This window comes from Echinops telfairi, unplaced genomic scaffold (assembly GCF_000313985.2).
Source record: "Echinops telfairi isolate 266 unplaced genomic scaffold, ASM31398v2 ScPeMD7_9;HRSCAF=40, whole genome shotgun sequence".
Taxonomy (NCBI): domain Eukaryota; kingdom Metazoa; phylum Chordata; class Mammalia; order Afrosoricida; family Tenrecidae; genus Echinops; species Echinops telfairi.
This window is the reverse complement of record NW_022103906.1, coordinates 4,482,884-4,497,145: the sequence shown is the minus strand read 5'-3', so window position 1 is coordinate 4,497,145 and position 14,262 is coordinate 4,482,884. Positions and strand designations below refer to the sequence as shown.

Genomic DNA, 14,262 nt, shown 5'->3' with positions numbered 1-14,262 from the left:
TATTTCCTCTCATAAACAGAATTTTAGTAACACATTTTGATAGTTACTGACACTCTTAATCTCAGACATTCTGAGCTGGCCAGGATGTCAGGAATGATCCCAGGTGACATCGGCAGAATTAGATTCTCCTGACCCCCAGGCCAACGCATTTCCCATGAAGGAACTTCCCAGGGTTGGAGAACACTCTGGTTTCCGCTATGAAGAGAGAACAGGAAAAACAAATGTTGCAAGGATTTGAGGAGCACTGGTATTTTGCACATATTTATTTCATCTCAGCATAGTTGACATACGTAAAAGGGTTTTACAGGATTTATGCTTAGGATTATAAAACTGAAGTGTTAATACATTAACCTCACAGAAAACACCAGCTGACCTGAAGTGTGCCTTAAACGGGTATACATTGGCTCAACTATATGACAACATTTGAGTACTACTCAGAGTATTGAAAAGCTTTGATTTGACCTCATATTATATCACATCTTTTTTTTTTTTTTTCAATTGAACTTAAATCCAGCATGTGAAGCATGTACAAAGCACTTGCCCAATGTTAGTTCCTGTGCAAGGATGCTGAATGCCACATGGTCTGGGCTTATTCCTGGAGACGGAGGGGAAAAGGGTCAATACAGCCAACCCCAGTATTCTTAGGGACTGGTTCCAGGTCCCCTGACGAGACTAAAATCCTCAGATATCCAAATCACTTTCTCTATAATGCGGTGTATTTGCATATAGTCTATGTACTTCCTCCTGTTTATTTTAAATCGTATCTAGATGACTTCTTATACCCAATGCAATGCACGTACTATGGAAATAGCCTTTGAGGGATTGCGCTGACCACTTAGCTGCTTCCACCTTCTCCAAATAGTTTCGATTTGGTTGCATCTGAGGATGGAGGAGCAGAGGAGGATCGGGAAGGCAGAGGAGAATGTGGCTTCTGACATAAACTCTGACACGTCTGAAATGTGAGTGCATTTCCCTGGTTTGTTCCTATCATTATCCCCTCAGAATAGGGAGATTGCAGAGGAAAGGGAGAAATAAGGAAATTGATATTTTTTAAACCAAAAATCAAACTGTAAACTAGGAAAGCGTCTAAAGTAAGACAGAACACAAGAGCACTTTTGTTTACATTACCTTAATCAGATGTTAAAGTCGATTTGTCCTCAATCTACCTTGACTTTACGAAAAGGCAAAAGGACCTTGAAAAAACATTCAGTGTAAAAATATTTTACAGGAAGTTACATAAAATACCAACAGCATACATGATTGCTGCCAGAATTGCTAAACTGATATCAGGAGTTAACAGAAATAGAGCAGATGATTCATTTCCTATGTAAGTATCTGCAAGCATAACTAAAGCCAGTGAACATTTCTAAAGCATTCATTTTCTTAAAGGAAAAGAAGCAGGTGTCAATCTAGACACAGAAAACCAACCACTAAACTCTTAAGTCCAAACTCCTTAGAGCTGCCAACAGTCAAAGTTAGTAGTTGGGAGTGGTTTTCAAGACAAAGAGCAAACAGAGAAAAAAAAGAAGTCTTAAAACTAGCTCCTTTGAGTGCCAAAGGGATCTTGCTTAACCACACAAGTCAGTGGTTGCCAACTAACCAAACAACTCAAGTTTTCATGTACGTATACCACCTTCCCCTCCAAATACAACTGTTCTTTCAAGTATTTGGAAATGTCAGTATGCATGACTTACTTTACTGTATGAGAATTTTGGATGAATATCATGAATCAGATACCCTTTTAACTCTTTTAGCTGATTGATGATCAGGAAATTTGTTGGCAGCAGTAGGAACTGTGTTGAAAAATAGTGTCGGGCAGAATTAGAACACCACATTTTATATGAGGGAATCCTACTCTGAGTACGACCTCCAAAGTTAAGTCTCAGCAAGGTCAGGCAAATCCCACTCAGCAGTCCTCCAGATCTAAGATCAGGAAGAGTAAGGATTTTGAACTCCTTTCAGCACACACCCTTAGGGCTCCACACCCAAGAATGTTGTTAACTGCTGTCAAAACCATTCACTGGCACTGTGAGTGCACAGTTGAATTGTGCTCGGAGCGTTTACAAGACAGTGACCTGCAGACGAAGATCACCAGGGCTATTGGCTTAAGTGCCCCTGGCCAAATATAAACCTGACAGCCTTTCAGCTAGTAGGTGAGTTCGGAATCATTTGTGGCACCTACTGAATCCTTATGAAGCCTCCCTCTCTGCCCCCAATCAAAATAAGCTGGTCCTCAGGGCATATCAGCTCCTCCGGGCACTTGGCTTAAGATGACCTTACAACTTGGAAATGCCCATAGTATATAATATCTAAATGTTTTCAAAATTGGTTGGCTAGACATCACTAATGACTGACACTAATTCTGCTCGGTTATCCTTAAGGTTTCCTGGTATCCTTTGTTTTGAGAAGATAAGAAGAAAACCCTGGGATTCTGCTGCCAATTCCCACAGGAAGTAATGTTATGCTTTCATTGACTGAAATGATAAAACAATACACAAAACTTCAACTGTGCATGTTGAAGTTACCCATATCTGACATGGAAAGACACTTCTAATATCCTCTGATGAGTGATTTTACTTTAGAAGTCAATTTTATCATTTTACTTTTAAACAGTAAAATTTTTATTTTTCAATTATAGAGCCAAGTCTTAAGTAAAATCACAGTGAATGGTGCTTTATAAATCTGGTATTTAAAGTAAGAAAATATTAGCCTGGTTCTCTTTCATATGAATATTTTACCGTAAATAATAAAGTTCTAGAGAAAAGGGTACTATAGAATGAAATGCACATTTCTTAAAAGGGTGTTATTTTTCCCTTTGCTATAAGTGTTTTTATCTAGTATAATTTCTCCAGTATACCCTTAAAAAGGCCAATATATTCAGGCAATGTGAAGTCTGTTTTTCCTAAGATTACTAACCAAATTGCCATGATAGCCTCTCTTAGATCTTGAGCAATCCTTAGCAAGCATATAAATCACCAAATACACTCTAACTGAAATCATAATTTCCATTCCTTTGGGGCATGCATAAGATTCAAGCTGATCCTTTCATAAGCACGAAGTCTCAAAAAGCATAATCTATTTCCAAATTACCCACTGATTTCTACAAAGATGACCACTCCAATCACTGGATTAACTAGCAAATTATGAAAGTATGCAGGACTTTATCCAATTATGTTCCAGTAGCTTTAAATGTGTATTTCCTAATATAAGAAAAGGTATTAGATTCAGAATCCAAATCAATTTGTTTGTTTGTGAGCACATATTCATACTTAATATATATATAGCAAGTCCTCTCAGCACATATATGCAAAGTAAAATACTGTAACAAATAAAACTATTATCAAGGAACTTGTTTTTTAAACTTAAAACTGGCAAAATAATGAGTTTTGTGTTAATTTAGCTTGTGTATGAAATCACATTAAAGTATGCAACTTCCTTTATGCTACTATATCCACTGTCATTCTGTCCATTGTTAGGTAGCTAGAGGCAGAATTAAGGGTTGTCCTCTACATGCCAAAGCCTCCCTCCCCCATTACAGGAAATCAGAAGCTGCTGAAGGCTGGAGGGCATGCACACATTCAGGTCTCTGAGACTGGAAGCCGGTAAACTCGGGTGGGACCCCATCCAGCCAGGTGGGCTTAATTCAGCCAATGGGGTTAACCAGTACGCTGGACCACTCCGCCTCCCAAAGGATGGGGGAGTAGGGGCGGAACTACGATGGGAAAAAGCCCGAAGTTTTCACTCTGGCCCTCTCTAGCAGGGGCTCCCACACACGGTTCAGCGTGGCCAGGCTGCAGAGCCCAGCAAGACTGGGTCGAGGTCCCCCACAACCATGCCTCCGACTCTGTCTGGCTGTGTTCCATTGTACTGTAAAACCCAAAGCTGCTTCTAACCTTTATAAAACTCACTTGGATCACAAACCAGGCTTCAGCGTTCATTCTTTCTCACTTGAAGCCAAAGACCGAGATATATTTCTCCCCCGAGAGAGACCTAACAATTCTGCCACATTTTCAGAATGTTGCTTGGAAAATATTCATTAGAATTACATAATACATATTTAAAACCCTAAGTGGTAGGCTCAAAAATGGATTGAGAAGTTTGCTGCACATTTAATTTTAGAACTGTCAAAGACACAATTTTACCCTTTTTGTTTTGAGGAAGATTTCAGCCCATTATGATAAGTTAATTAGTTCAGGAGGCTACCAAAGGGTCCTTTTAAAATAAGCAATCACTCCTGTCAGGAATGTTTTTCTGCTGGAGAGAAGCTTTTCTATACTGTTTACTCACCAAGCACTTAAAATCCAAATAATAGTAAATCATCACCATCATTCCCCTCTTTTAACTTAAACATTACTACCATCTCAGTTAATGGGTGAGATGAAACTGTTCTTGAAGTGTGCTGTGTGCGCCTGCATCTAAGGCATCATATCTGACAGGAAAAACTTGCAAAGCTTATAAGACAAGGAATCCTATTAGTGATGAGGTTTGACCTTTCAGGTTTATTACACTGCTCCTGTGGAGTTGGCCCAACCAAAACGTAAACAGCAGTGGCAGAAATGTTTAGCTTAAGTTAAAAAGGCCTTAGGAGCTTTACTTAACAGTTATAATTTTAAACCTCAAGCCAAAAAAGAGAAAAGGGGTGTGACCTTCTTTCAGGGGTTCTAACAGCTCTTTTGGGCACACTTGAGTCCTATTTCCGTAATCCCCACGTGTGCACAGGAGATTCTAAATCAGTGTAAACCCCATTGCGGTGGAGTCGATTCTGAAACGATAGGGCACAACTGCCCCCACTGGGGTGGTTTCCAAAGCTGTAAATTTTTCCTACCATACCTTTTGGGCCAAGAGGCTGGTGGGTTGCAGAACTTTATGTTGGCAAATGCTTTAACCACTGCACCACCACCAGGGTGAGGGTCCCTTTGGTAAGCAACAATACTCTTCAGAACCCATACAGGGTGCATTCTTGACCCCCCACACTGTACTGGAGCTTTTAAAAAAATAATTATTATTATTACATTGCCTTCTCCCTTAGGAATCTTGTCTTGCTTGGAAGGTTCTCTAATTTGAACACATCCTCTATCTTGTGTCATCGGCCCCATTCAGTAAAGTGAAGCAAAGGGAGATGCAGAATAGGGAAGCCAACTTTTTAACGGTACTGCAAAAAATGTCTTCAAAGCCCAAGGGCAAACTTAAAAAGTTAGGCGTTTAAGAGACCCAGCATTGCCAGGAGCCCAACCCACCCCCTCCCTTTCTCCCCTTTTGGGATCTCAGCCCAGGAGGGTTGTTGGTGTCCATAGTCTTAATAGACCTCTGCGCTCCTTACACAGTCCCCTGCTCTCCTTTGTCCGGCTTGTCAGGCAAGGTTAGCACAAACGGGAAAAGCACCCCTCGAGCGTCAAAGGGGGCTTTGAGCAACTCTGGCTCGAAGTTGCCTCTCTGGCCCCCGTCCTCACCAGGCTCAACCTCCTGGGAGAGGACGAAGCGCCAGGTACCCGCACGGTTCACGCAGTAGATAGTGCCGTTTAGGGCCGCACAGCGGAAGGGCTGTTGGCCTGAGAGTCCACCAGGAGGCCGCAGGTTCGAAGCACACTGACTCCACTGCTTGGCCAGGCAGTGGTACCGAAAGACGTTGACCCCTCCACTCGTGCCAGCTACAGCCTGGAGATCGCCGCGTCCCCCGCAAAGGTCGAAGCGGTAGATGAAGCCCTTGAGGGCCACCATGTCGGCTGACCGCTTGCGGCTACTATTGCAAGGGCACTCCTGCCACTCGTCGCGCCGGGGGTCGTACTTGAGCAGCCTGTAGAAGAGCGACCCTCCAGACACGTAAATCTCCCCGTTGCAGGTGGTGGCTTCGTGGGCCACGGCGAAGGCGCCCTTGGGCAGTGGGGCCACGGCAGTCCAGCGGTCGCTGCGCGGGTCGTAGCGCTCCACGCTGAACAGGCACTCGCCGCCCACGGCGTACAGGTAGCCGTCTAGGGCCAGCAGCTTCAGCTGCGAGCGCGCTTGGCCCAGGGGTCGCACGGTGCTCCAGCTGTCAGTCACCGGGTTGTAGCAGAACACTTTGTCGGAGAGGCGGGCGCGCCCCTCGGGCCCCTCCTGCAGGATGCCCCCCGCCAGGAAGAGGTAGTTGTAGAGCACGCACATGGCACAGCCCTTGGCGTTGGCGCCCTCGGGCAGCCGGGTCAGGACCCGCCACTCCCGATCGGCTTCCTGGTAGTAGTAGATGACAGAATCGCTGTGGCCGTCCTCGTCCTCGGAGAGGGCTCGGGCGGCTGGCGGCGGCGTGGACGGCGGCTCCCCGGGAGACTGCGCGGGGGCGGCGGCGGCCACGGCCACGGCCGAGGGGCTCTGGGGCCGGCTGCTCTCGCGGCTCTGCGGCCGGCTCCCCACGCGCTCGAAGACGTCGTTGACCTCGGCCGCCAGGAGGCAGCCGCGGCCGCCCTGCAGCCGCCTCTGCAGGACGAGGTCTCTCTCGGCGCCCGTCAGGCGGCCGTAGACGGCCGGCTCGCGCAGCACCTCCAGGTAGTGGTCGCTCATGAAGCGGTAAGCGGCCTCCCGGAGCTCGGCAAGCCGCTGCTGTTTGGCCAGGCTCAGCACCTGGTAGCAGTTGGCCAGGGTGATCTGCGTCCTCATGGCGTCCATGGCGCACTGCACGGCGCAGGGCATCTGCAGGAAGCGCGCCCCGGCCACCACCTCGGCGACGTTGTCCTGCCGCACGTCGCCCATGCGCCCCGTGTACAGATAGTCCACCAGCACCCGCAGCGCCGCGTAGCTCACCCCCTTGATGCGCAGGATCTCTCGCGACAAGCGCGCCCGAAAGTAGTCGCTCTGGGCGGCCAGCACGGCTTTGTGCGCCCGGATGCGGCGGCCGGCCACCTCGATCACCAGGTCGGGCTCCGCCGCCGGCCCGCCGGCCCCGTCCCCCTCGTCCCCCGCCCCGGCGCGGCCCCGCGGCGGCGCGGCCCCGGGCTGCTCTCCGGGCTGGACGCAGCGAGGGACGGGCGGAGGCTGCGGCGGCGGGAAGCTCTCCCCCGGCTGCCTCGGCACCGCCTCCTCCTGCGCGGGCTCCTCCGACGCGGCAGCGGAGCTGTAGACTTCCCACTGACTCTTTACCACCCGGCTTCCGCGCAGCGACAAAGGTGGGGAGGTGGCCGCGTCCTCCGCAGCGGAAGCTGGGGTTGCACAAGACTGCGGTGGAGAGTCCTCCCCGGAGCTGAAACACAGGGAAGAGCTGAAACTGCAGGGCGTCTGCGCCAGGGACTCGGTGCCCTCTTTCCCGTTGACACCCGCCCTCTGGTCCTCCTCGTCCGTGTCAGGCTGCCGTAGGCTCCCTTCTCCAGAAGTGGCCAGAGCGTCTCCTGGGCCCCCGGCTTCTCTGCACATCCCATTAGCAAAGCCACCCCCTGGCTTTGACCCACTGACGGGGTCACCGGAGTAAAGGACGCAGGGAGCCACAGGGTTCTCCATGGCAGGGGGTTTTCTTAGCTGCCGCCCCCCACCCCCTTTCCCATTCAGCAGTAGAACATAAGCACCCTGGTTTGGGCTGTTCAAGGTTAATTGTTACTCTAGTTTCTGGCTACACACGTTTTTTCCTGGCACGTGACCATATTTCACTTCTGTTTCCACACCTTTTTTTTTTCCTTTTTGCTCACAGGCAGGTCCCCTTTTGCCCTTGCCACACTCCTTTCCTGTGAAGAGGGGTGTGTCAAACTCGGGGTGTACTCTGTACTGAACTTTTGAACCTTCATAAACGTTAACGTTTTATGGCTATCTATCTGCTGTGAAGGTCTTCATGAATTAGCCTCGATGTCAATGTGGCAATGGTTTAATTAAATGTACAGGAAAGTCCTAGAGCTACAGCAGGGATTTTGCTTACAGTTCACTCGCTTCAAATTTGCGTTATCAAGGTATATCCAACAAACCGGGCTCATTCACACTTCATTCCATGACGTTTCTGCTGTCTATAAAGCCAGCAAATCTGAGACAGACTGAAAATGAAACTTTAGAATCTTGAGTTTTAGCTCCGTTCTTTTGTTGTTGTTGTTGAATCACCACAGTGGGTTTTCATTTTGTGACTCTCTTAGTGATTACAGTTTATGAAAGGTCAGCTGAAGAATCCTGGTTTTATCCAGGCGTGTCATCTGGGCAGAGAAGCAGCAATCCATAATTCACTTGCCATGTGGGTGTCTGAAAAAATACTTTGACTGGTCGTCCTCATTTATCATCACGAGCATGCCTTTGCAGCTTCCTTTGTTGGGATATCAGGTGTTTCCATATCGTTGCACCATACTCTTCTTGTTCCTGTTTACAGGAGGGGAAAAAAAGAAAATGTTTGAATTTGCGCTTTTCAATGAGATTGTTTTGTGTCTGTGAAGCCTCTCATATTTCCCCTCCACAACTTTCAGGCCACAGAATTCAGATTTAGTAGGAAAAGAGATTATGATTCTTCACCCCTGGATAATCTGATAATTAGAATATACAAAATCTTTGAGGTATATAAAAAATGATGACCTCTCAATATTCCTCCTGTTCTTGTTGCTTTTTAATAAATATGAAGAACCCAATTCAGGCAATTGGCATTACCGAAAATAAAGGTCTTAAATATAGCAGATTGGACCATGTTAAATTGCTAGTTTTCATAGGTCAAAAGACATTAAATATCAAGTTTCATATTGTTCAGTCTAATAAAATGTATATAACCAGAATCTCAAGGAACACCACGGTCAACTGATATAGTCCACAAGACAGTGTTCTGCATCCTACTTCAGTGAGTAGGAATTTGAGCCCTAACAGTGAACAACACAGGTCTCCCCCTGTTAAGAGCAAGGTTGCGTTAGGAAAATCAAAGGCATATGGAAAGAATTCATCCATAGGACTAAATCATCGCGAGAAGCCCAGCTCCAGTGACTCTTGAGACCACTCTTGAGAACTCGGTGTCCACATCTCATAGATCATACTAGGTGGTTCTAGATAGAGTGGGAGAAAAATGTGGAACAAAGCTCAAAATAATTTTTGAAAGATTGGGTTTACTGATCAGATGGACACTAGTTGAACCCCAGTGACTATGGGCCTTAAGCACCTTTGAGCCAGGAAGTGAATTTACCCCTGTGGGTCGGCTTTCAGCTAATGATAGACAAACCTATAAGTTGAACAATACCACCAGGGAGGGAGTTGCACTCCTTAGAATAATCAACCATCGGATGCCAAAAGAGCACCATTGGCCACTGAGCTCAGGAGGCAGAAAGAATTAGGAAAGAAGGATAAATGCAAATGGAAACACACAGAGGAAGTGGGAAGAAAGCTATGTGTTGTGGAGACTGCAAGTAATGTCACAAAACAATGTACAAACTGTTGAATGAAAAAACGGTTTCTGCATAATCATTTACTCAGATCACTGCGTCTGCATGCACTCGTGAGGGGCTTCAGGAAGCTTGTGGGAAATTTTCATTTTTTAATTCTAATTCTCCATAAAATTTTGAAAACCTTATATATATTATACATAATTAATTACAGGATGATTATATATATTATAATTAAGAACTCCCTTTAGTGAGAAAAATTGGCTAGACTGTATAATCTTATTATCATGTAAAGTTTTCATTTATTCTTTTCCAACTATTTATTTTAAATTTAATGACAACAAATCTGTAGAGACACTTGCTGAAAGAACTTCTCTGAAATTGGCTTCCTCCAATAGCATATATTGAGTCTGGGCTCCAACTCTTAAATCTGTTTAAACTAATCATTATTGGGATTTCTTGCCTAAAAGCTTTAGAGAAGCAATTCTCCAAATAGCCTAAATGCAACAAAAGAAAGGTGGTAGCAAAAAGACTGAGCTACGTGGAAGATAAATGGGGCACTTGCAGATCAATTATAAACTATTTCCCACCTTGGCCAAACCATCATTGAGACTCCCTAATTCACTGAAAGGGGACTTCAAGGTCTACGGAGTGATCACAAGGGTACATCTTGATTACAATTTAGCTTATTAAAGAAGAGACTACAAAAAGAAAAACATAAACTACAACTTAGTGCCGGCTATATAGTGGTTATACATTGAGCTCTTAACCAAAAGGTCAGTGGTTCAAAACTACCAGCTGCTCCATGGGAAACAGGTCAGGTTGTCTACTCCTGTAAAGATGTGTTGCCTCCTAAGCCCACAGGGCAGCTATACTCTATGGGTCTCTATGAGCCAGAATTGACTCCATGACATCAAGTTTGGTTTTTTGGTTACATAGAAAGGTGTAATCACCTCTCAAGTGAAGCAGATAACTGATACTTGATTGTCTTTTCCTTCAGTGTCACTCTTCAGATCTTACACCCTGGTGACATCGTAGGTTCTCAGTTGGGCTGCTAACCACAATGTCAGCAGTTCAAAACCACAAGCAGCTCTGCAGAAGAAAGATGAGGCTTCTACTCAGGGAATGATTTTGACTCACTGCCATTGAGTAGATTCCCATTCACTGCAATCCCATAGAACAGAGTAGAACTGCTCCCGTGGGTTTCTTACACTGTAACTCTTTACAGAAGTAGAAAGCCTCATCTTTCTCCTGCAGAGTGACTGGTGGTTTTGAACTGCTGACATTTTTTGGTTAGCAGCCCAATACATAACCAATATGCCACCAGGGCCCCAGAAACCCACAGAGGCATCCATGGGTACTCCATCCTATAGGGCCACTGTGAGTCAGAATAGACTCGATAGCAGGAAGTTTGAGTTTTTGAGTTATACCTAATACTATTGCCTAGTATCTAATGTTATTAGGAGTTAGGAGTCCCTGGGAAAGGACATCATGCTTGGTAAAATAGAGGGTTGGCAAAAGAGAAGACACTCAATATGTTGGACTGACACAGTGGCTGCAACAATGAAATTAACCAGCAACAACTGTGAAGATGGTGGAGGACAGGCCATGTTTCCTTCAGTTGCGCTTAGGGTTACTACTGAGTTAGAAGCAACTTGATGGCAGCTCACAGCAACAATGGTACCTGTGTGAGTCTGGGCTGACTAGAGAAACAAATTCATAGACACTCATATGTGTATAAGAAAGAGATTTATATAAAAGAGTAATTGTATATTAAGAAAACATCCCTGGCCCACCAACTTCCGAGGACCGTATTCCTGCTCAGAGCAGCCAATGCACAGAGAAGATCATAAAGCCAGCCTCACCACAAGACACGACGTCCCTCACTGACCCATAGTGCTTCAAGGGACATCATTGGAGGCACAGTGCAGGAATTGTGCCTGATCTGACCCCACCACACCAGAGTGAAATGCTAAGGGTGTGCAACAGAGCAGCATGGGGAGCAAAGCAATGAAGTCCCTGGGGAATACCAAAAATAGACTTTGGGGCTAGGGTGTGGTACCCCATCAGACTCCACTGGAAAACACTCCTAAAGGTCAACAAACAGACCTTGAACTATTTACAGGTTTTTCTAGTCTTTTTTTTTTTTTGTCATTGGTTTTTATGTTGTTTTGTTTTGCTCTGTCTTGTTTTTATGCTTATTATTGTCTCTTCATGTCTATTTAGATAAGATAGGTGGGATAAACAATCCGGAGGAGAAAACAATTGGACTGATGGTTCCGGGGACATGGGAGAGGGGTAAGTGGGGAAAGGAAGGGAGGAGCCAACAAACCCAGGGACAAGGGAACAAGTGATCTAAAATTGATGGTGAGGAGGGCGTAGAATGCCTGGTAAGGCTTGATCAAGGTCAATGTAACTGAGAGGAATTACTGAGACACAAATGAAGGTTGAACATGATAGTGGGACAAGAAGAAATGTAAAAGGAAATAGAGCAGTGGTTCTCAACCTGTGGGTCACAACCCCTTTGGGGGTCGAATCACCCTTTCACAGGAGTCGCCCTATTCATAACAAAATTCATGGCAAAATTATAGTTATGAAGTAGCGATGAAAATAATTTTATGGTTGGGGGGTCTCCACAACATGAGGAACTGTATTAAAGGGTCGCAGCATTAGGAAGGTTGAGAATCACTGAAATAGAGGAAAGAACGAGGAGGCAAAGGGCATCTATAGAGGTCTAAATACAGGCATGTACATATGTAAATATATTTATATATAGTGATGGGGAAATAGATCTATGTACATATATTTATAGGTTTAGTATTAAGGTGAGCAGACAGACATTGGGCCCCTACTCAAGTACTCCCTCAATGCAAGAACACTTTGTTCTCATAACCTGGCATTCTTTGATGCTCACCTTCTGACCTGATTGCTGAAGACAAAATGGGTGCATAAGCAAATGTGGTGAAGAAAGCTGATAGTGCCCGAGTATCAAAAGATTTTTCGTCTGGAGTCTTAAAGGCCTGAAGATAAACAAGCGGCCATATAACTGAGAAGCAGCAAAATCCACATGAAAGAAGCACACCAGCCTGTGTGATCATGAGGTGTCCGTGGGATCAGGTATCAGGCATCAAAGACCCAGAACAAAAAATCATATCATTATGAATAAGGGGAAGTCGGGAGTGGAGACCCAAAGCCCGTCTGTAGACAATTGGACATCCCCTCACATAAGGGCACAAGGAAGAGCCAGTCAGGGTGTAGTATAGCACCATTGAAACATACAACTTTCCTCTAGTTCTTTAAGCTCCCCCCCCACCCCACTATCATGACCCCCAATTCTACCTTACAAATCCAGCTAGACCAGCGCATGTACACGGTACAGATAAGAGCTGGAAACACAGGGAATCCAGGACAGATATCTAGGACAGAATTCCTCAGGACCAATATTGAGTATCCATACCAGAGGGTAAGGGGAAGGTGGGGGGAGAAAGGGAGAACCGATCACAATGATCTACATATAACCCCCTCCCAAGGGGACAGACAACAGAAAAGTCGGTAAAGGGAGACACTAGTCAGTGAAAGACATGAAAAAATAGTAATACTTTATAAATTATCGAAGGTTCAGGAGGGAGGGAGGCGGGGAGGGGGGAAATGAGCTGATACGAAAGGCTCAAGTAGAAAAAGTGTTTTGAAAATGATGATGGCAACAGATGTACAAATGTGCTTGACACAATGGATGTATGTATGGATTGTGATGAGTTGTATAAGCTCCCAATAAAATGATTTTTTTTAAAGAAAATATCCCAGCCTAGTCCAGAAGTCCAATATTAGCTCATATGTCTGAGACCAATCTATAATTTCATCTTCAGACTCACACAACACAGGCAATGACGCCAAATGCAGGAAGATCAAAGGCCAGTAGATGGAGCGTCTTGTGGATCCAGTGACCATGGAAGTTTCTCCACGCTGGTGTGGGTCTGCTTCTCCAACTCTAGGGCTCTGGTTCCATCAGGGCTCTCCATGTGGCTTGTCAGCAGAAAGAGAAGCAGAGTGTCTCTGTGTATCTGGCCTCCAGTCAGCTATTTATCTCTGTAGTGACTCTAAGCAGCCTGATTGACAGGCTAAACTCCACCACTTCACTCTTAATAGTCTCAAGTTGGCACCACATTCTATAACACCACAGTACCTAAATGCTCAGAGCAGAGCATTATATCTGCTTGTTCTGCCCTTCCTTCCAGTGTCACTGAAAAGCTTTTTAGTTATTGTAAGAAACAAAAATGTCTTAAAGTTGGAAATTCATGACAGTCAATCTCTGATACCCTTTTTTCCCCTTTCCTTTTCTTTTACAATGTCATAGTACACAAGGCACTATCCCAAGGTGTATGGGAAATGCAACCTTAAGACATTTTGAGAGTAACCTGAAACCCCCGTCTCTGGGGTGTGTAGGTCACAGACAATACTGAGCAGAACAACATGCTCTGAATGTTTATTCAGCTGTCCACCGCCCTGACTGCAATGTCCTGCTTTCCACTGGTGCTATATGAGGGAAATGGAAATGAATGTTGGCCCACAGTGATGAGAATGTAATGACACGTTTTAAGATGTTTAAAGATGTTATAAGCAAAGTTCACTAGAATTTCCCTAAGGGTTTCAGAAGTGAGCTGAGTCATTCAAAGGAAAGTTAGATAAAAATTACCCCACAAAAAGCCACCATCCTTGAGTCTCTGCAGTTAGCAACCTAATGTTTTAACCAGGGACCCATAGATAAAAATTAAGACCTACTCAAATATATGCATTACACACACACAGCTGATGGTGCCCGAGTATCAAAATATTTTTCGTCTGGAGTCTTAAAGGCCTGAAGCGGCCATCTAACTGAGAAGCAACAAAGTCCACATGGAAGAAGCACACCAGCCTGTGTGATCATGAGGTATCCGTGGGTCAGGTATTAGACATCAAACACACACAC

General features: G+C 45.2%; 1 protein-coding gene across 1 annotated transcript in view; it reads right to left on the bottom strand.

Moving 5' to 3' along the window:
• Positions 1–248: 248 nt before the first annotated feature.
• Positions 249–14,262, bottom strand: part of KBTBD11 (kelch repeat and BTB domain containing 11) — a 51,084-nt gene continuing 37,070 nt past the window's right edge. Inside the window, exon 2 of the mRNA XM_045286721.1 lies at positions 249–8,298. Coding sequence (XP_045142656.1) covers positions 5,317–7,464 — 2,148 coding nt within the window. The 5' untranslated portion in view covers positions 7,465–8,298 and the 3' untranslated portion in view covers positions 249–5,316. The remainder of the gene's footprint in view (positions 8,299–14,262) is intronic.